General features: G+C 40.5%; 1 protein-coding gene across 1 annotated transcript in view; it reads left to right on the top strand.

Annotated features, from left to right (window-relative positions):
* The window catches only part of CHN2 (chimerin 2), a 350,215-nt gene that overhangs the window by 227,563 nt on the left and 99,857 nt on the right, over positions 1–22,795 (top strand). Inside the window, exons 4-6 of the mRNA XM_060196039.1 lie at positions 6,789–6,820; positions 13,451–13,564; positions 17,574–17,859. Of these exons, the coding sequence (XP_060052022.1) occupies positions 6,789–6,820; positions 13,451–13,564; positions 17,574–17,859 (432 nt within the window). The remainder of the gene's footprint in view (positions 1–6,788; positions 6,821–13,450; positions 13,565–17,573; positions 17,860–22,795) is intronic.

Here is a 22,795-nt window from a genome sequence, read left to right as displayed (position 1 = left end):
CATATATACTGAATAAATCTGTACCTCAGAAAGGCTCTGTTTCATGGGTTTGCTTGCTTGGTGATTTCTCCTGTTTGATGTTCTGCAAATAGAGATTCTCCTTTCTGAATCAGGTATCAATTGTCCATTATTGGAGGATCCAGTAGTATGTCTACATTTTTTTACTTTTTACTAAAAATGGTAGGCTTCTATTTGTTTCCATTGAAGCACTAATTCCAAATGAGCTGGCATTGCACTGTAGATCCTATGGTTTCTGCAGGTCCTATTCTAGTTGCTGTCTTAGGATAGGTTAGATAGTAAGCATTTCTTTTTTTTTTTTTTAAATATTTATTTATTCCCTTTTTTTGCCCTTGTTGTTTTGATAGTAAGCATATCTTTTAAATGGGGATAAGTTGCATATTTTCCCCTTCATGAATCCAGGTGGCTACATAAATTAATCCACCTTATCTTTTCATCTAATAGCTTGATTTCTTTCTTCCTTTGTTCCTTTTTCTTCTTCTTCCTTTGTTGTGGCCACAGGATCTTGTGCATGCATAATTTCACTACTCAGGACCAACTTTTTATTTATTTATTTATTTTTACATAGAGTTGGGAAAACAGAGAGTGAGAGGGAGTAAGTAAGTGAAAGAGAAGTGTCACAGCACTGGAACTTCACCACATGCCCTAGTTTTCTTATGTGGTAACTAGCAGTGAATATGCATATGACTTCTTCTTCTTCTAGCGTTTGCCCTTCTTCTGTAGCCAGTCAACAGCATCAGGTTGAGCCTGATGTAAAGTTTCGAGACCTCCTTTGAATCTGAAGAGGTGGCAGTCGTTGACTATGTGGGTCATAGTCTGTCTGTAGCCGCAGGGGCAGTTCAGGTCGTCTCTGGCTCCCCAGCGATAGAACATAGCGGCGCACCGACCATGGCCTGTTCGATAGCGATTGAGGAGGGCCCAATCATAACGTGCTAGGTCAAAGCCGGGTTGACACTTGCAGGGGTCTGTGATGAGGTGTTTGTTCTTTACCTCAGCTGACTGCCAGCTCTGTTTCCAAGAGTCTGGAACAGAGAAGTTCAGTGTAGGCGTAGGGGACCAGATTGGGTGACGCGACGTCAAGCGTTGGACAGGGTGGGCGAAGATATCCGCGTATATTGGCAGGTCCAGTCGAGCGTAGACGTGGGAAATGCATATGACTTACCAAGTGTTAGTACCTCAAGTACCAAATGCAGCCCTCAAACTGATTGATTTTAACAAGTATACTTCTCAATGAGTCTGAGAACTGAACTACTTTAAATATTTTATTGATCAACAGTTCCCTACCGCACTCAATAAAGATATACATATGACCTGAATAGGAAATTCATTGTTGCATTTTTATATTTATTTTGTTCATTACATATGAGAGAAAGAGCCCTACTTACAACAGAAAGAGAAAAAGAAAAGTCAGAGAACCAGTCTGGTACATGAGGCACCGGAGATCAAAGTAGGGCCCCAAGCATACTATTCAGGCTATCTCATTATTGTCTTTATTTGCATTTCTCTGACAAAGACTTATGTGTTTCTCAGCCTTTTGGATCTCTTCTGTGGTGAATATTCTGTCCATGTCCTCTTACCATTTTTGGATGGGGTTATTTGCCTCCTTGTTGAGTCCGGCAAGCTCTTTATATATTTTGGATATTAGCCTCTTGTCTGATGGATGGCATGTAAAGATCTCCCATTCTGTGAGGGGTCTCTTGGTTTGGGTAGTTTTTTTGTTGTTGTTGTTTGTTTGTTTGTTTTGGTGTGCAGAATCTTTTAAATTTGATGTAGTCCCATAAGTTTATGCTTGCCTTCATCTTCTTGTAATTAGATTTGCTTCATTGAAGATGTCTTTAAAATTTATGTGGAAAATAGTTCTGCCAGTGTTTTCTTCTAAGTATCTGATAGTTTCTGGTGTAATATCCAAGTCCTTGATCCACCTGGAATTTACTTTTGTATTTGGTGAAATATAGAGGTTCAGTTTCATTCTGCTGCATGTTTCAACCCATTTTTTCCAACACCATTTGTTGAAGAGACTCTGCTTTCCCCATTTAATAGTCTGGGCCCCTTTGTCAAAGATTAGATGTCGATAGGTGTGGGGGCTTACTTCTGGGCTCTCAATTCTGTTCCACTAGTCAGTGTGTCTATTCATGTTCCAGTACCAAGCAGTTTTGATGACAGTGGCCCTATAATACAATTTGAGATCTGGGAGTGTGATGTCTCTGGTTCTGTTCTTTCTTCTCAAGATTGTTTTGGCAATTCTAGGTCTTTTCTGGTTCCAGATAAACATTTGTAGCATTTGTTCTGTTCTCCTAAAAAAATGTGTTTGGGATCTTGATGGGGATAGCATTACATTTATATATGGCTCTGGGTAGTATATTCATTCTGATGATGTTAATTCTCCCAACCCATGAACATGGAATATCTTTCCACTTCTTTGTGTCTTTTTCAATTTCCTTGAGTAGTGACTCATAATTTTCAGTATACAAGTCTTTCACTTCCTTGCTTAGGTTTATTCCTAGATATTTCATTATTTTTGTTGCTATAGTAAAAGGAATTGATTTTTGATTTTCAACGTCTTCTAAGTTAGTGTTTGCATAGAGGAATGCCACTGACTTTTGTATGTTTTTATATTTTTTGTATGTTTGTATATTTTGTAGCCTGACACCTCACTGTATTGTCTGATGATTTCCAGAAGCTTCTTGCTGGATTCCTTAGGTTTTTCTGTGTATACTATCATGTTATCTGCAAATAGAGAGAGTTTGACTTCTTCTCTTCCAATCCTTATGCCTTTAATTCCTTGATCCTGCCTGATTGCTATGGCAAGAATTTCCAACACTATGTTGAATAGTAATGGTGATAGTGGGCAGCCCTGTCTAGTACCTGATCTGAGGGGAAATGCTTCCAGTTTTTCGCCATTGAGTATGATGTTGGCTGTAGGTTTACTATATATAGAGTCAACTATCTTGAGGAATTTTCCATCTATTCCCATTTTTTGTATTGTTTTGATCATAAAGCGTTGTTGTATTTTGTCAAAGGCTTTCTCTGCATCTATTGATATGACCATGTGGTTTTTGGTCTTGCTTTTATTGATGTGCTGGATCACGTTGATTGATTTATGTATATTAAACCAACCTTGCATGCCTGGGATAAACCCCACTTGGTCATGATGAACAATCTTTTTAATATACTGCTGTATCCGGTTGGCTAGAATTTTGTTCAATATCTTAGCATCTGTGTTTATCAGAGATATTGGTCTGTAGTTTTCTGTTTCCTCATTACTTCTCTGTCCCCTGGTGTCAGCACAGGGCCTCCAGATTCTGAGGGCAGTAGCAATGGAGACTCACAGTTGCATTGAGTGAGTCTCAGAGGAGTCCTCTCCTCCCTTCAGCCGTCCCCTTGTTGGTGAAACAGACTGGAGGTGGTGTCTCAGCTGGTAAACTGCCAGACTGTTACCAGCCACTTCATCTCTCCCTAGATCCCTCTCTATCCACGAGCCACACGTGTTTGCACTCACCGGTGATTTGGTGGGTTCCTGCAGTCGTTCTAGTCCTGTCTTGTTGTGGTCCCAGGTATACCTAGTTGACCCGGGTGAGGAAAGGAGAGAAACACAGCTGCTGCTGCTCTGTAGCACCGCCTCTGGAAGTCTATGACATTCTTAAGAGCTACTAACACAACAAAGGGAAGAGATATTGAGTCAGATTATTATCAACATAACCTCGATCTCCAGCACAGTGATTACATGGCTATCCATCTCCTCTGTTTTCACTCTCTTCCATCTTTCTTGCTCCCCCCTATGTGGGGTTGCCAGATTTAGAAAAGGAAAAAAAAAAAAACCAGAATGACTGGAAACATTTGGATTTCAGATAAACTAAGAGTAACAGTATATTTTTTCACATAATGCTTGGGTCCCTGTTCCCTGTAGTCTGTTCAATACAATTCAGTGTTCTTGTGTTTTCATATGCAAAATGTCCTTCAACTCTATCAAATTGTCCTTATTTGGTATTCATCATGACATCATGCATACTGACTTAACCTATTTAGAGGATAATGTTAGATACCTCAAGTGTTTCCTCATGCAGCAGGTGCACCCCACTCCTGTGCTCCATATACCTTTCCTCTCTGCACTGGGAGGTCATGACTTGAGAGCAATGACACAGAGCTAAGCACAGAACCCTGAACATAACAAGCATGCTATATGTTTGTATGACTGATATATGGGAAGCAACTTGATGTCTTCTAAATAGTCACTTACATTCATTAACTAGTTGCCTTCATACCAGAAGTTAGTAGCTTCTGTCTACTATGCTGTTCATCTGGGAAATTAGTTTCACCACTCTTCAATTTTGGGATAATAGGAGTATGGAGGAAGAGAATGGGATTGGAAGCTACAGTCATCTCTGAAAACAAGAGCTAGGGCTTAGCTATAAAGATAGAACTGTTTTTTTTTCTTTCATTATAGGGAGTCATTTTTTTAAAAAAATCAGAATACTGATTCTCAAAGAAAGATGGTATTTTGTCCATGTCTGCTTCTTTTGGCCTTTCTAATTCTAAATGCCTTCTATATGTCAGTGTTGTCACCCATATCCACAGTGTCATAAAAATGAGAAGGAAGCAAAATGATGATATAAAAGCAAAAGAATTATATAAATGATAAAATGTTCACCTCATATTAAAAATCTTGCCAGCAAGTCAATTAATGGTACATATCAGATAACAAGGTGCTTTTCAATACTTTATGCTTCTGTTTATGGTATTATTTAGCTCTTCCTTCATAAATGACACAGAGCAGGCTTCAAACCTTGAAGATTAAGAATTATGAGTGCCCATTCTTGGTTCAGTGCTTCTCAAGTATAAAATGCACAGAAGAGTGAGCACATATTTAGAAATGTCAAGATGATTAGTTTTCTGCCAGTGAAGCTCATCCAGGTGGACTTGTGAATATGGTTGTTGGGGCCCTGGCTTCGATTTCTGCAACTTTTCTCCTAGTCCACAGTCACTACTTCCCTCTCAGAACTGCCACATGTTTTAAAGAGTAACATTTGGCCAGGAAACTTAAATTGAAAGCTCACCTTTGTGCTTACCTGTGAACCCTCCAGAGAAAGCTACCCATTCATTTGTAGATAGAAGTAAATGTAGGAGTAGGGATATAGCATAATGGTTGTGTAAAAGACATTCATGCCTGGGATTCTGAGGTCCAAGGTTTAATCCCTAGCACCATAAGCCACAGATGAAATGTTCTCTGCTCTCTTTCTCTCCTTACCCCCTCATTCAAATAAAGAGGTAAACTATATACATTTTTAAATTTTTATTTGTAAAATGGAAATATTAACAAGACTATAGGATAAGAGGGGTACATTTTCACACAGTGCTCACCCCTAGAGCTCCATATCCAATCCCCTCCCTTGATAACTTCCCTATTCTTTATCCCTGTGGGAGTATGGACCCAGGATCATTGTGGGGTGCAGAAGGTGGAAGGTCTGGCTTCTGTAATTAATTCTCCACTGAACATGGGCATTGGCAGGTCAATCCATACTCCCAGCCTGTCTCTCTCTTCCTCTAGTAAGGCAGGGATCTGGGGAGGTGGGGCTCCAGGACATATTGATGGTGTCATCGGCCCAGGGAAGTCAAGTTGGCATCATCTGAAACCTGGTGGCTGAAAAAGAGTTAAGATACAAAGCAGGACAAATTATTGACTAATCATGAACCTAAAGGCAAGAATATTGCAGATGAAGGTTTGGGGGGTTTCCATTTTGGGAAAAGCTAGTAAGTCTATTTTAGGTATATTCTTAAGGCGGCCCATGACTTTACTAGTTTTGGCCTGCACCTGACATCTCATATGCAGGTGGACCCAGGTTATTGTCTGGGGAAATGGTGTGATTGTTGAAAAGAGGACTAGGAAGCTGGATCAAGGAAGAGAGTAGCTCCCAAATATAGGGAAAGTTTAAATAGTTGCCAGACTCATCACTGGGTTTTAATTAAATTTATTGTCATAACCACCATCAAAATTCCTGAACTTAATGTGCCTCTACTATATTTTCAGTGTCCTTAAATTTAAAATAGAAGAACAAAAACTAAACATGAGAATTAATGTTAATGTCTCACCAGCTCTAAGACCATGAACATGAGAAAACAAATTTCTTATGAAAGTAGATTATCATAAATATGTAATAAAATTCCATATGAAAACCCGCAGGCCAAAGCCATGATTGAAAAATTTCTTCTGGAATGCAAGAGATTGTTGGTCAAGTCATAAATCTTGTTCAGTATGTTGTAATTCTTATGGCAAGAAAATCTGAAGTCATTTGTTGAAACAAACAAAAAAAAGAATTCCAGGATATTGCTTTTATCAGGCAAAAGACTAAATGATTTTTTAAATCTAGGTGCATTTCTCATTTTTATTATAATGAAATAGTTAGATAAAATTAAAGCAAATGATTCTATTTTATATCTGTTAAAATTTTCATTTTTACATTAGGATGAAGTTTTATTATATATGTATAGATTATATAAACATTGATCAGTTTGCTTCATTTGTAGATTATTATGTTGGCATATTGGCTTTAGCTGAGGGATAACCTAATGATTAGAAAAATATTATTCTAGACCATTTCTACCCAAGAGAGTGGAATGTGTTGCTTAATTCTGTAGTTTCATGACTCTGCTTTGGAATAAAAACTGTATTTAAATTATTACTAAGGCACTCGCTCTGTGTATTTGAATAGCATTTTTCTCTATCTGATGTGAGTTCAAATGCATTATTAATATTTTTCTTCTTTTTAATATAGGTGGAAAACAGACCAAAATATTATGGAAGAGAGTATGTATTGTGTTATTCTTTGTTTTAATAATGTAACAAGTCGTCATTTGCCTATCATTTAAATACTAAATATTAAAATGTCCTAATATCTAGTTTTCATCAAGTGTCCATTGTGCAAGGGTTTAATAATAAGTATAAATGTAATCAGATCCCTTTGTATTAGATTTTCTTTATAATACTGAGGTACTTGGCTTCTTTTAATGTGGGAGAGAGTGTCTCCTGCTAGAGTTCTCTCCACAAAAGCAGCCACAGGAGTCTCTGGCAAACAGTTGAAACATAAGACTGCATTATCTCTCATTGAAAATCTGTCAGTATTTTATTTCACTTTTTACCTCGATACTGTATAAACATTTGGAGCTTCAAAGATTGTAAAGTGTGGCTGAATTCTGTCTCTCCTGTACCCCAGCAAGCATAATTCTCAGGGATGTCATTCCATCTCCTGCTAGTGTTATAAAACCAAAATAATGATTTCCCTATGATGTGGCTATAGTGGCCCAAAAAAGCTTTAATACCAGAATTTTCCTCTTAATTTCAACCTTTTTTTTTTTTTTTTGCTTTATTTTCTCATGACTTTCTTGACTGCAAAAACAAATTCAGTCTTCAAGGTGGTAGTATGTAGAGCAGCTTACAAGGAGCAAGGCAAAAAAAAAAAAAAAAAATAGGAAGATGGACAAATACGTAAATACCCCCATCCAACCTGAAAGCATTTGGAAGCAGCCTCACTAAATTCATCTCCCTATTCTAAATCCCAGACTACCTCTATTCCTTGACCCATCCATCAGAGCTTCATCTTTGTGATTAATGACCCTGTTATTTGTCCTAGCCCAGCAACCACTTCCTAATTACCTTAGCTGCATTTCTGAACCTTTTTTTCCCAGCCTTGGGAATTTAGCTAATGCCTCTGTAATACCTGCCTGGATGGTCGGTTCCCTCTCTCATTTGTCCCCACATCCCTAATGTCTAGCCTAACTGTAGTCTTATTTTTCTTCTCCAACTTACTGATTTGGATTTTGCTTACAAAGTACACCTTTAATCAAAAGAGAAAGAGATAAAATAAAAATCTCCCAAATACTTCTCAAATGGAACATTTTTATAGAAGAATTCCAAAAGGAACTCTGCCCTTCATTTTTTTTTTTTTACCATAAAAGTGTTGCTGAATAACATTCGAGTTCTTAACTCTAACCCTCATTCAGGACATACTGTCTTAGCTGTAGGAAGGGAACATCTTGTATTGAAGGAATTTTTGCTTCAAAACTTCAAATTCTTTGTTTACTTTTCTTTAAAAGGGAATACATGCATATATTTCTTGGAAGAAATCACAAGAAACCATTGGCTATAGATGTCTTTAGAAAGAGAGATATAGGGAGTCGGGCTGTAGTGCAGCGGGTTAAGCGCAGGTGGCGCAAAGCACAAGGACCGGCATAAGGATCCCCGTTCGAACCCCGGCTCCCCGCCTGCAGGGAGTCGCCTGCAGGGGAGTCGCTTCACAGGCGGTGAAGCAGGTCTGCAGGTGTCTGTCTTTCTCTCCTCCTCTTTGTCTTCCCCTCCTCTCTCCATTTCTCTCTGTCCTATCCAACAACGACAACAACAATAATAACTACAACAATAAAACAACAAGGGCAACAAAAGGGAATAAATAAATAAAATAAATATTTAAAAAAATTAAAAAAAAGAGAGATATAATGTTTTACTATTTATAGCTTAATTTTTCTGTAACTTTTATCTTTTAAATTTTATTACTGTGAATAGTTATTGTTTTTTTCCTAAGATATTAGCAAATTCATATCTGCTTTTTTGGTAGAAAAGTAGAGTCTGTAAAGATGTAGAATGTAAGAAGGGAAACTCATGTAGCTCTACCACAGAGAAAATCAATAGTTTTTCCTTTTCACTCTCTTCTTCATTTTGAGGGTTCCACATATGTGTGCATATGCATGTGTATGTGTGTGTGAATGTGAATGCAGAGGAATATATATATATATATATATAGTACGCATATATAAAGTAATATATGAAAATATATGTATATATAAATTAGCAATTCTTTGCTCATTCCTTTCTAATTTTTTAAATATTTATTTATTTATTTATTTCCTCTTGCTGGCCTTGTTGTTTTATTGTTGTAGTGATTATTGTTGGATAGAACAGAGAGAAATGGAGAGAGGAGGGGAAGATAAAGAGGAAGGGAGAAAGATAGACCCCTGCAGACCTACTTCACCACTTGTGAAGTAACTCCTGCAGGTGAGGAGCCAGGGACTTAAATCGGGATCCTTACAGCAGTCCTTGTGCTTTATGCCATGTGCGCTTAACCCGCTCATATATATATATGGAGAGAGAGAGAGAGAGAGAGAGAGAGATGCTGATACACAGAGAGTAAGATACCACTGCATAAGCACTGATGCTTCCTCCAATGCCATGGAACTTGGGTCTCATGCATGGCAAAGCAGGTGAACTCTCCTTATAGATCTTTCCTTCTGGTATTTGTGTATGCTTCTTTAAAAAGTTGGAATTATAAAATATGTACATCATGTATATTTTTCTTTTTTTTCTGATTTCTTGATTTCCTTATTGGAGGATATTAATGGTTTGTGGTTAACAGTAAAGTACAATGGTTTGTACATGTGTAAGATTTCCACATAACAGTACAACCCCCATCAGGTCCTCCTCTGCCATCATGTTCCACGACCTCTCTCCCACACCAGAGTCTTTTACTCTAGTGCAGTACGCCAACCATATTTTTATTTTTCAAAACCCACATGTGATGGGGTCTATTCTTTTTTATTTTCTTTTCTTCTACTTGCTAGACAGAGAAACTAAAAGCAGAGTGAATGATAGAGAGTACAGCACTGTGAAGCTTCCTCCCTGCAGGTGGGGACCGTGGCCTTAAACCTGGGTTCTTGCACGTGCTAATGCATACATTCATCCAAGTGAGCCGTCACTTAGCTCACACCCATATTTTTAAGTCCACAAAAAGGAAGACCACATACCGAGTCTTTGGGTTTATAAAATGGGATTTTTCTTCCTCTTTTTTATTGATTTATTTAATCCCTTTTGTTGCCCTTGTTGTTTTATTGTTGTAGTTGTTGTTATTGATGTCGTTGTTGGATAGGACAGAGAGAAATGGAAAGAGGAGGGGAAGACAGAGGGGGCGAGAAAGAGAGACACCTGCTGACCTGCTTTATCACTTGTGAAGCCACTCCCCTGCAGGTGGGGAGCTAAGGGCTCGAACCGGGATCCTTTTTTTTTTCTTTTTTATTTAAGAAAGGATTAATTAACAAAACCATAGGGTAGGAGGGGTACAACTCCACACAATTCCCACCACCCAATCTCCATATCCCACCCCCTCCCCTGATAGCTTTCCCATTCTCTATCCCTCTGGGAGCATGGACCCAGGGTCATTGTGGGTTGCAGAAGGTAGAAGGTCTGGCTTCTGTAATTGCTTCCCCGCTGAACATGGGCGCTGACTAGTCGGTCCATACTCCCAGTCTGCCTCTTTCTTTCCCTAGTAGGATGGGTCTCTGGGGAAGTGGAGCTCCAGGACACATTGGTGGGGTCTTCAGTCCAGGGAAGCCTGGCTGGCATCCTGATGACATCTGGAACCTGGTGACTGAAAAGAGAGTTAACATATGAAGCCAAACAAATTGTTGAGCAACGAAGCGGGATCCTTATGCCAGTCCTTGCGCTTTGTGCCACGTGTGCTTAACCAGCTGCGATTCCGCCCGACTCCCGGGTTTTTCTTTTTTTTTGACCAGTTGAATTTACCCTACTGTTAGTGATTTTTGTTTGTTTGTTTACCAGAGCACTGCTCAGCTCTGGTTTATGTGGGGGATTGAACCTGGGACTTCAGGCATGAGAGTCTCTTTGCATAACCATTATGCTATCTACCCCAGCCCAAGTGTTAGTGTTCTATGTCTGCAGGTTGACTGCAAGATATTTCTCCTCCTGTCAGAGTGACTAGGACAGAGGTGTCAGCTTCCTGTTCCCTTTTCTTTGTGTTCATGTCCTACTGTAGTCATTCCTTGCACTGTAGTGAGTGGACCAGAGTTTGGGTGTGCACTAAACATCCCAATCTCAAATTTCCTGGAATAACAGTTTTTGTCCTTTTTGATTTCTGTGTGAAAGGCTGTCCATTGGCCTCTTCCCCTGTGTCTTTCACACCATACACAAACATACATCACATACATTAAAACACACACTTGGTCACTCGTACTCCTGTTGGTTCAGTATCTGGTCACTACAAAACATCTCTGTCCAGCTCTTTCTAGCCCATAGGAATCTTCTCTGGGAGATCCGTAAGGCTCAGGGGCCACATTCACAATCAAAGCCTCAAATGTTTTCTGTTGAGGCTCTGGGATCCCCATGAACATACCTATCAATTTTAATCTCATATGTGTGGCGTGGGGGTCCTTTTAGACCCACTGAACTTGGGCTGTGTCCATATCTACCAACTTTGAGATCTGGGAGTGCTGATCTCCTTTGGGGCAGAAGAATTGCTCCTATAGCCAAGGTCCATCCTCACTCCAGAAAAGCTCTGGTCCAGAATCTCTACACATAAAAACAAAATCTTGGAAGTCTGAAGACTCCCAAGCTGGCACTGCCTTAAACTTTGAGAGTTGGTTGTGGAACCAAAAATCAGCTTCTTCTTGCCTGACTCCTCTAGGACAAAAGTTTCCACTTGCAAAGCCTACTTATTAAGAATAGAAGGAAATTAAAAGGAATCAGGGATGGATATTGTGATATTGTTATTATCATCATCATCACCAGAGTTATTGCTGGGGCACAGTGCTAACACAATGGGCAACCCCTGCCTTTTTTTTTTCTCTATTTTAATAGAAACAGAAAAATTAAGAGAGAAGAAAGTGATAGGGAGGAAGTCCTGCAGCACTGTTTCACCACTTGTGAAGCTTGCCCCTTGCTGGTGGGGTCTTAGGGCTTGGACCCAGTCCTTAGCACAGTAGCATGTCCCCTCTACTGGTGCACCACCAACAGACATTGTTTACTCCAAAATTCTGTCCTGTAACATTTGTACTCTAACAATGTTTGCAAGGAGACATTAATTTATATAGCTGAATTTCCTGTCCACTCCACCTTTTAGGAATTAGAGAAAGTCTTTGTCCTAAAGGAGACATTAACTTATATAGTTGAATTTTCTGCCCTCTCCAACTTCTAGGAATTAGAGAGAGTCTTTGTTCTAAAGAGACATTAACTTATATAGCTGAATTTCCTGCCCACTCCACCTTCTAGGAATTGGAAAGAGTCTTTGTTCTAAACTTGTATTTTTCTAAAATATTCTCTGGTTTTCTAAGATTAGGTAATTCCAGAAAGAAGTCTTTTTTTCCTCTGACCCAAGAGCCTGGGGTCTCTCATTACTGGCTTTAGTGCTCCCCTCCCCCAAGCTGGCTCACTCCTTCCACTGATAGACAGATTTCATCAACTTTCCAATAATGAAGGGTGAGCAGCTAGTTCTCTTTGCTCAAAGGCAACAGGGAAAGGAGAGTTGATTGCCTGCCCCAGCTCCCTGCTGCTCTCTCTCTCCTGGAGTCACTGTCCATGTTCTTACCTTCAGGTTTCCCCTCCAAAGGAGAGCTATCATTGTCCAAGCTTGCAACCTTCCTGGTTATGCTGCATTTTCCTACATGTATCTGTCTTGCTTTCTAAATTGCAGGAGGGAAAATAACATAAACAAAAGGTTACCTCAAAGGGAAAAAAAGTGCGTTTTTAAAGCATATGCGTAAGCTCTTGGTTTCAGTTTTTAAAGAGCAAAATGTTGATTCTAACTGGCAATTCCTTACACAGATTGAGTTTCTAAAATTAACAATACCCAGCACCTGAAGTAAGCAGGTTGATAGCCAATAGATGCTCATTTGCAATCAGGATAATACAGGTCTCTGTGTTTGAGCACAGAGCTATATTGGCAGTTGCTATTTTGTTTCCCTGTGGTTTAAAAAGTATAGGAGCTATAACTATGGGTTTTTTTCTTTGTTGTTGTTGTTGTTTCGCATTTAATTTTAAGCTGGAGAGCAAAGACAATAGCAGGAAGTCAAGTAGACTGGGAACTCTTCATTTTTGTTTGTTGGTTTTTCCTACTTGGATATTTTGTGACTATTGGATGAATAGGTTGGTGTTAAGATAACACATCTTAAGATACACACCAACCATTCCTTAATTCATTCTAGTTGAAGTACTATGGGCTCTGGGTGACCTTACCTTTTTTTTTTTATTGCCTCCAGGATGATCGCTGGGGTTCCATGCCTGAACTATGAATCCACTGCTTCTGGAAGCCTTTTTTTAAAAAAAATAGGATAGGGCAGAGAGAAATTGAGTGGGGAGGGAAAGATAGAGAGAGGAAGAGAAAGACACCTGCATACCTGCATACCTGCTTTATGGCTTGAGAAGCAAGACACCCTCCTCCCCCCCATGCAGTTAGGGAACTGGGGGTTGGATCCAGGATCCTTGCCTGAGTCCTTTCACTTAGTACAATGTGCGCTTAGCCTGGCGCACTGTGACTTGGCTCCCCCATTTTTTTTTATCAGCAGTTTGTGGTCCTTATTTTATATGTGTTCTGTACTTTGTATATGGCCTATACTTTGCATGTGGTCAGTTGAGAACAGTAGTGGTCTTCTCTCTCACCAGGTTTCATGGAATCATCTCACGGGAGCAGGCAGATGAGCTCCTGGGAGGTGTGGAAGGTGCCTACATTCTCAGAGAAAGTCAGCGTCAGCCAGGATGCTACACGTTAGCTCTAAGGTGAGCTTGATTTCACACTGTAGCAGCTACTTTGCACATGACTTTCCTTTCTTTTTACTGTCTCTTACTGTGGTAACTATGTAATGTAAATATATGATTTAACTATTTTTTAATTTTTTATTAATTATTTGGTATTGATTTACATGATTGTATAGTAAAAGGGGTATAATTCCATACAGTTCCTGTCACCATAGTTCTGTGTCCCATCCCCTCTATTGGAAAACTCCCTGTTGCTTACTCCGCTGGGACTGTGGAGCAAAAAATTTTTTTTTGGTATATAGCAGGTGGGAGTTTTGATTTCTGTAATTGCTTCTCAATTTTTAAGTGTATAACTCAGTGACATTAAGTACATTTTCAATCTTGTTCAACTATCTCAACTATACATATCTATTAACCTTATCCCCCCAACAGAAATATTTTTGGGAGTCAGGCAGTAGTGCAGCGGGTTAAGCGCACATGGCATGAAGCACAAGGACTGATGTGAGGATCCGGGTTCAAGCCCCTGGCTCCCCACCTGCAGGGGCGTCCCTTCACAGGTGGTAAAGCAGGTCTGCAGGTGTCTGTCTTTCTCCCCCCATCTCTGTCTTCCCCTTCTCTCTCCATTTCTCTCTGTCCTATCCAACAACGACAACATCAATTACAACAACAATAAAAAACAACAAGGGCAACAAACAGAGAAATAAATAAAAATTTTAAAGAAAGAAATTATTTTTATTTTTGCATAATGTTAGAGATGTAGTTATTTCCTGGGTCACAGATTTAGGAATGGATTGGCACAGGGACTGTGTTTATGTATATGCAATAAACTGGAGAATTATCATTCTTTTTTTTTTCCTCCTCCAGGGTTATTGCTGGGCTCGGTGCCTGCACCATGAATCCACCGCTCCTGGAGGCCATTTTTTCCCCCTTTTGTTGCCCTTGTTGTAGCTTCGTTGTGGTTATTATTATTGCCCTTGTTGACGCAATTCGTTGTTGGATAGGACAGAGAGAAATGGAGAGAGGAGGAGAAGACAGAGAAGGGGAGAGAAAGATAGACACCTGCAGACCTGCTTCACCGCCTGTGAAGTGACTCCCCTGCAGGTGGGGAGCCGGGGGCTCGAACCAGGATCCTTACGCCGCTTTGCGCCACATGCGCTTAACCCACTGCGCCACCGCCTGACCCCCGAGAATTATCATTCTTATAGAAACATCAAGTCACAAGAAAAAAATGTCTGCCTCATCCCTAATAGGACTTGTCAAAAGTCTTTGCCTCAGGGCTGCATGGTGGTTCACACAGCAGAATGCACGGCTCCATGCTCAAGGACATAATTTCAAGCCCTTCCTTGGTCCCCACTTATGGGGGGGGGGGGCATTTCATGAGCTGCAAAGCAATATTGTGGGTGTTTCTCCTCTCTCTCCCTCCCCTTCCTCTTTCCCTCCCCCTTCTCCCTCTTTCTCCTTTCCATCTCCTCTCTATCTCCTTCTCACTCTATCAAAAACAAAAAGAAAAAAGGAAAAAAAAAAAAAAAAAGGCTGTTGGGAATTACGGAACCAGCAGACCAGCAGGCACTGAGAGCCAGCAATAACCCTGGCAGCCAAAAAAAAAGCAAATACAAACAACAGAAACACTAATGTCTTCACTTCAAGCTATGTGTGTGCCTGGACAGACATGTGATATGCTGATGAAGTTTTCAGGGTTTATATTGACCCAAAAAAACTCCCAGTGATAGCAGTGATGCTTCAGGCCACTGAGCCATAAGAAGGAAGAAAGTCCTCATAAGCCTTTTCCTGCAAAATCACAAATGTTGAATACCACAACACCTGAAAGGCATTGTATTCATCACAATTTCTTGACCTTAATAAGATATTTAATGTTATTTGATCCCATCAAAAATTCTCTAAGGTTTGGGAAAGACATCCAATTTCAGAATTGGATTTTCTTCTAGAAATACTTGTGTGAACTTTCAGACTTGGGAAGTCTTTTAAAACAGAAGGAAGCATCTGATTTACAACTCTCACAAACGTCCTTAATGTGAACTATTTGCATCCTTGCTTCTCTTCTCCTGTTACCTGCAAGGTAAACCACCAGTACTGGGCTTGATGTTCCCTTATTTTTTTTTCTCACTCACAGAAGTTGAGAAATAAAAAATAGAAGGGAAAACACAAAGCAGAATTTACACTGGGTTTGGTGTATTGCACCAAAGTAAAGAACTCCAGGAATGGGGAGAGGTTTCAATTTCCTGGAGCATGATGGTGGAAGAGGGCCTAGGTAGGAGGTTAGAGTGTTATGCAGAAAACTGAGAAATTTTACACATGTACTAACTACTGTATTTACTGTCACTGTAAACCATTAATCCCCTCAATAATAGTTTTAACTTTATTATAATGAGAGAGAGAGAGAAAGAGAGAAGACAGGTAGACAGAAACCAGAGCACTGCACAGCTCTGGCTTATAGTGGTGCTAGGGATTGAACCTGGGACCTCAGAAGCTAAGGCATGAAGGTCTTTTTTTTTAATTTTTTTTTTTATTAAAGAAAGGATTAATTAACAAAACCATAGGGTAGGAGGGGTACAACTCCACACAATTCCCACCGCCCAATCTCCATATCCCACCCCCTCCCCCAACAGCTTTCCCATTCTCTATCCCTCTGGGAGCATGGACCCAGGGTCATTGAGGGTTGCAGAAGGTAGAAGTTCTGGCTTCTGTAATTGCTTCCTCACTGAACATGGGCGTTGACTGGACGGTCCATACTCCCAGTCTGCCTCTCTCTTTCCCTAGTAGGATGGGTCTCTGGGGAAGCTGAGCTCCAGGACACATTGGTGGTGTCTTCAATCCAGGGAAGTCTGGCCGGCATCCTGATGACACCTGGAACCTGGTGACTGAAAAGAGAGTTAACATACAAAGCCAAACAAATTGTTGAGCAATCATGGACCCAAAGCTTGGAAAAGTGGAGAGGAAGTATTAGGGAGGTACTCACTGCAAACTCTAGTATACTTCTGCTTTCTTACTTTGGTGCCATACTCCAAACTCAGTCAATTTCTGCTTTGCGTTTCTACTTCTTTTTTTTTTTTTTTTACATGCATAACATTCCCCAGATTCCCATTTACCAATACAATCCCCACTATTTCATTCATCATTTTTCATGGACCTGTATTCTCCCCACCCACCCACCCACCCCAGAGTCTTTTACTTTGGTGTAATACTCCAATTCCATTTCAGAAGCTAAGGCATGAAGGTCTTTTTTAAAAAATATTTATTTATTCCCTTTTGTTTCCTTTGTTGTCTTATTGTTGTAGTTATTGTTGTTGATGATGTCATTGTTGTTGGATAGGACAGAGAGAAGTGGAGAGGGGAGGGAAACAGAGAAGGGGAGAGAAAGATAGACACCTGCAGAACTGCTTCACCACTTGTGAAGAGACTACCCTGCAGGTGGGGAGCCAGGGGGTTGAACAGGGATTCTTGTGTTTTGCGCCATGTGCACTTAACCTGCTGCACTACTGCCCAACTCCCAGCATGAAGATCTTTTACACAACCATTATTCTATGTCACAAGCCATTTTTACACCTTTAGAAATCATGTATTTGTTTTTTTATGAGTGAGAGAGATCAGAGCAATGAACTATAACAAAAAAAGGTAAGAAAAAAATGTCTTTTGAGGGCTAAGCATGAATGAATGAACTAATAAATATATAAATATAACCTAAAACCAGGGGGAAAGAATGATAACAATCAATGGCTTTTAATTTCTAGGATCCAGTGAAGCAGTGTGACTAGTTGGGGTTAAATCTCATCTGTTTCTCTTTCCTGTGGTGTCATTTCAAGCAGCTGTCCTCATCTCTTCAAATCTGTTTCGTAAGCCACAGAGCAGAGATGGTGGCTGTACCTCTCACATGATTTTTGCGATGTGCAAACATGGAAATAAATGATACCACATACTTACATTTGAGTATGCACTACATGCTAAAAAAACAAAAAAAGCCATACCTGCTAATGTGCTTGTTCCTAATTCTGCTGTGATCTCTCCTGGACAGGTTTGGAAATCAGACTTTAAACTACAGGCTCTTCTACGATGGCAAACACTTTGTGGGTGAGAAGAGGTTTGAATCGATTCATGACCTGGTCACAGATGGCTTGATAACACTGTATATAGAAACAAAAGCTTCTGAATACATTTCCAAAATGACCACAAACCCAATTTATGAACACATTGGATATGCCACTTTACTCCGAGAAAAAGTATCCAGAAGGCTGAGCAGGTCAAAAAATGAATCAAGAAAAGCAAGTGTCACAAATGAAGAACACACATCAGTTGAAAAGGTAAACCCTATATACTACAAATACAGGCTCTCTGGTTTTAATCTTTACTGAATACATTGGTGAGCTATTATATATTCAGATTGGCAAGATAGCAGTAGAGACTTGTCCTCACCCAAAGAACTCTAGAAATTTAGTGCTCAAGATCTAGATATCTCCCTTTTCAACTTTTTCTTTTATAGAGCTGGGCAATGAGACTAAGAAATGATTAATGGTTTTGTTTGCCCATAGTCAAACCATAGAGCCAGGATTTCTACCAATAATTATTCATGAGTTTGTCTAGAGTTTGAAAGAACAACAATCATTAATGTTTTATGATGAAGACTGTCAATTGCTTTTTAAAAGAAGTGTTTATTTATCTATGAGAGAGAGAGATAGAAGGAGGAGGAGGAGGAGGAGGAGGAGGAGGAGGAGGAAAACACACCAGAACAAGCAAGACTCTGGCTGGGGGTCAGACTCAGGACCTCATGCCCACAAGTCCAGTGCTATATCTGGTTATTCTACCTTCTTTTGTTTCCAGTCACTTATTTTTAATCTCCATTAGTGGTTTAATTGCTGGTTCCATCTAGTTAGCCAACTATATGGTATTTACAGTCCTTCTCTCAGGATGGGGTAAGATCCACAGGGCAACCATCTTTTGAAAGTGGCCTTACCTAGCTGGCATATTATGTCAACCAGTACAGGGCCACTAGCAGTGATGATGGCTGCCTTTGGGAGACTTAGACAAGCATGCAGCTCTTTGCTCTGAAAGATGAGTTCTTATGCCTCATGAGGATCAGAAACTCTTATGGCTCGTGAGGATTAGAGTGCTCGTGAGGGTGAACATTCAGGCTGGATGGTTTGTGGCAGGATGTGGTGAGGAAGATCTGATTTTCCTCTTCAGTGCGTTGCAGTTGAAGGACCCCCACCACAGTTTGTTAGCAGATTTTTTGCATGTGCCCCTCTAGGAACCATATGCTTTGCCTGGTTCTATTTGTTTTCCACTGAAACAAAGTGACAGTCAGCCTCACCAGTCAGCCCCCACTGAGTGTACTGAGTCCACCTTTTTTTTTTATTTATTTAAGAAAGGAGACATTAACAAAACCATAGGATAGGAGGGGTACAGTTCCACACAATTCCCACCACCCAATCTCCATATCCCATCCCCTCCCCTGATAACTTTCCCATTCTCTATCCCTCTGGGAGTATGGACCCAAGGTCATTGTGGGTTGCAGAAGGTGGAAGGTCTGGCTTCTATAATTTCTTCCCCACTAAACATGGGCGTTGACTGGTTGATCCATACTTCTAGTCTGCCTCTCTCTTTCCCTAGTAGGGTGGGTCTCTGGGGAAGTGGAGTTCCAGTACACATTAGTGGGGTCGTCTGTCCAGGGAAGTCTGGTTGGCATCCTGCTGGCATCTGGAACCTGGTGGCTGAAAAAAGAGTTAACATACAAAGCCAAACAAATTGTTGAACAACCATGGACCTAAAGACTGGACTAGTGCAGATGAAGTGTTGGGAGGTACTCACTGCAGGCTCTTGTGTACTTCAGCTTTCAGGTATATATTTTTCCTTAGCTTATGGGCACGTGTGAGCATATGCTCTATCTCAGGGGACCTGGACTATATCTAGGTTTGGGGACTTTATTGGGGAGTGGAACACCTGGGATGGAATTAGAGAATACTATGAAAGGAAAGGTCTCACCCGAGTGATGAAGCTGAAGGGTTGTCATTCCACACCTGAAGTCTCTGGACACAGTCTGAAGTGAAGCATGCTGGGGTGGCATGGGTTGAGATCCACGGATGCAATATTATTTGATTTGAATTGAGAGAAACATGCAGGAAAGTGGGCCCCACCCGAAGGTTCCAGGACTGGGGGAAATATAGGCTGAGCTTACCTTCTAAGACAAGCTTGGACTGGGACAGAAATAAATAAATGGGGTACAACAGCAAGCCTCACTCCTCCTGCTGGTTGTTAATCCTTAATTAAGCCTTAATTAAACCGGAATGGCGCACACACCCCCACTCTCCCTCTGTGGTTCTGAATGAAAGGAAATCGAAAGGACCTCAGGTTGTCTGACTACTTCAGTCTGGAGATGAGGATGCACCAAACACAAAAATGAGGAGGAGGGCAGAGAATGGCAGCAAGGTCTTGTTAGCAGACGGGGAGATGTTTGTAATTGATTTGCTAATTGAGCTTTAGAGCTTAGGAGAACCTTCCCCAGAATCACATCAGTTGAGCAGCTGGCCCATGAAAAAATAATTTACTGTTTTCCTTTTATAACTCCAGTGTCTCTGAAGCACCTGTTTATTCTTTCACCAATAATTGATGTGGGGAATGGTGAGGTTTCTGATTGTTTACATTTTATCAAAAGGGAGAGAGAAGGACTTGAGTCTCTACTTGCAGAGTTTGTTCCGCTTGAGGCAGAAGCCAGCCTTTCTTCTGTTTACAAAATCTGTTCAAAAGCAATTTAGAATAGAAAAGCTGGAAGCTGACCTTTCTGGCCATGACAAACCAAAAGATGAATTGTAAAATGAAATCTCTGAAGCAGTGTTTATAATTTGGAATTAAAGAATAATGCCACCACAAATGTGATCTGTTACAACTCACTAGAAATTTTCAGAAAGAGCAGTGAATAAGAGGAGTGTCTTTTCTGTGCTTGGGATCAAAGTTTACATCCTGGATATTAAAATGGACACTTCTAGAGAGCATCGTTCTCCATGGAGAGGGAAGGTTCATCAGGAGAAACCCATTTCTAAATGGCAGTCCTGTAAGGAAACTTGCATGACAACACATGCTCTTTATTGTAGGCCATTTGGTTTTTACTTTTTTAATTTAATTTTAGAAGAAATTAATAATTGATTGATGAGCACATTGAAGAGGCCACTTGGAGAAAAAGTTCAATAAAGAAGACATTGAGGGGACCAGTTCCAACGCAGTAAGCGGGTTGAATGACAGGTGCCAGTTGTATAGACTTTCTCAGACTCTAATGATGTGACATTTGGCCTCCCTGAGGGACACAGGTCACTTGCTGGGGGGTCATTCATTTTGTTAGTGGGTTTGTTGAGTAACTTGCTACAAGTCCATCCATTTCTCTCTGACCTGTATTGACAAGTAAAATTATTAAAAGTCTCAGTCTTGCCAGAAATTCTGTTTCCCTTAAGGCCAGGTCGGTGGGCTGTTGCCATGGAGGCAGTGACTAGAAAAGAAGTAACAGAGACTTGAAAGAATTGACTGAGGAGTGCCAGGGGCACCAGCGGTAATAGCATGTCTTGAAGGTTTTAATGAGGGAAGGTGCAGGCTTGCTAATATTTCTCAAACTCAGACAGCCTTCAATTTCGTTTTCTGGAGCCCTTAACCTCTGTTTGCCCATTTGCTCTATTGATCATTTCCACATGAGAGCAGTGAAACTGTTACCTATAAATCGGAGCACATTCACAGTGCTAATTGGCCAAAAGATATCACCCACCCCATAATATTCAAATTATTTCCAGATTTATCTCCTGTCCAGGTTGTTAGCAGTGGACATGATTTTTATATATATATATATATATTTTTTTTTATTTATTTAAGAAAGGATTAATCAACAAAACCATAGGGTAGGAGGGGTACAACTCCACACAATTCCCACCGCCCAATCTCCATATCCCACCCCCTACCCCGATAGCTTTCCCATTCTCTATCCCTCTGGGAGCATGGACCCAGGGTCATTGAGGGTTGCAGAAGGTAGAAGGTCTGGCTTCTGTAATTGCTTCCTCGCTGAACATGGGCGTTGACTGGTCGGTCCATACTCCCAGTCTGCCTCTCTTTCCCTAGTAGGATGGGTCTCTGGGGAAGCTGAGCTCCAGGACACATTGGTGGTGTCTTCAATCCAGGGAAGTGGACATGATTTTAATAACTCTCGATGAAGTAGAGAGAGGAGAGGGCACACACAAAAAAGGAGTAGTAGTCGAAGTCAGTAGCAATTTGTTTACTTTATTTTTTTAACAAGTAATTTTAAAAATATGATGAGGGGCTGTGTGGTGGAGCACCTGGTTGAATGCACATGTTACAGTGTGCAATGACCCAGGTTCAAGCCCCCAGTCCTACAAGGGGAAAGCTTCAGGAGTGGTGAAGCAGTGCTGCAGGTGTCTCTCTATCTCTCTTCCTCTCTGTCTCCCCCTTCCCTCTTGATTTCTGGCTGTCTCTGTCCAATAAATAAATAAAGGTAATAAAAAAATAAAATAAAAGTTTAAAAAAAAAAACCAAACAAACCAAAAAAAAATCATGATGATATGTAAGGTCAGTATTTGGTGCATTTAATTAAAATTAAACAATTAGTATAATTCCTTTCTTTTTAGTTTTAGTTTTTTTTTCCTCCAGAGTTATTGCTGGGGCTCGGTGCCTGCACTCGAATCCACTACTCCTGGAGGCTATTATTTTTTCCCTTTTGTTGCCCTTGTTGTTTGTCTTCATTGTTATTATTATTGTTCTTTTTGCTGTCGCTGTTGCTAGACAGGACAGAGAAAAATGGAGAGAGGAGAGGAAAACAGAGAAGGGGAGAGAAAGATAGATATCTGCAGGCCTGCTTCACCGCTTGGGAAGTGACACCCCTGCAGGTGGGGAGCCGGGGGCTTGAACCAGAATCCTTGTGCGGGTCCTTGCGCTTTGTACCATGTGTGCTTAGCCCGCTGCACTACTGCCTGACCCACCCCCCCTTTTAGTTTCTTTTATTAATTTCCTAATTTTTTGCGAATCGCTTATCTACTGACCTCCAAGAATGGCACTATTAGCAATGTAAGAATAACAATGGGATTCAACTTTGGCTCAGACACCCACTGCTCATAGACAGACTAAATATGTGAGATGGCTTCCCATTTCATCATCAGAATAACTTTGCCATTAGATAGGCCACAGCAGCAGAGTGAAGTGTCACACCCAGGTTTCCTAACTGCAAGGTCAGAAATACTTAAAACTCCAAAG

Source organism: Erinaceus europaeus, chromosome 8 (genome assembly GCF_950295315.1).
Source record: "Erinaceus europaeus chromosome 8, mEriEur2.1, whole genome shotgun sequence".
In the NCBI taxonomy this organism is placed as follows: domain Eukaryota; kingdom Metazoa; phylum Chordata; class Mammalia; order Eulipotyphla; family Erinaceidae; genus Erinaceus; species Erinaceus europaeus.
The sequence above is the reverse complement of the archived record's forward strand: the minus strand, read 5'-3'. Positions and strand labels throughout refer to the sequence as shown.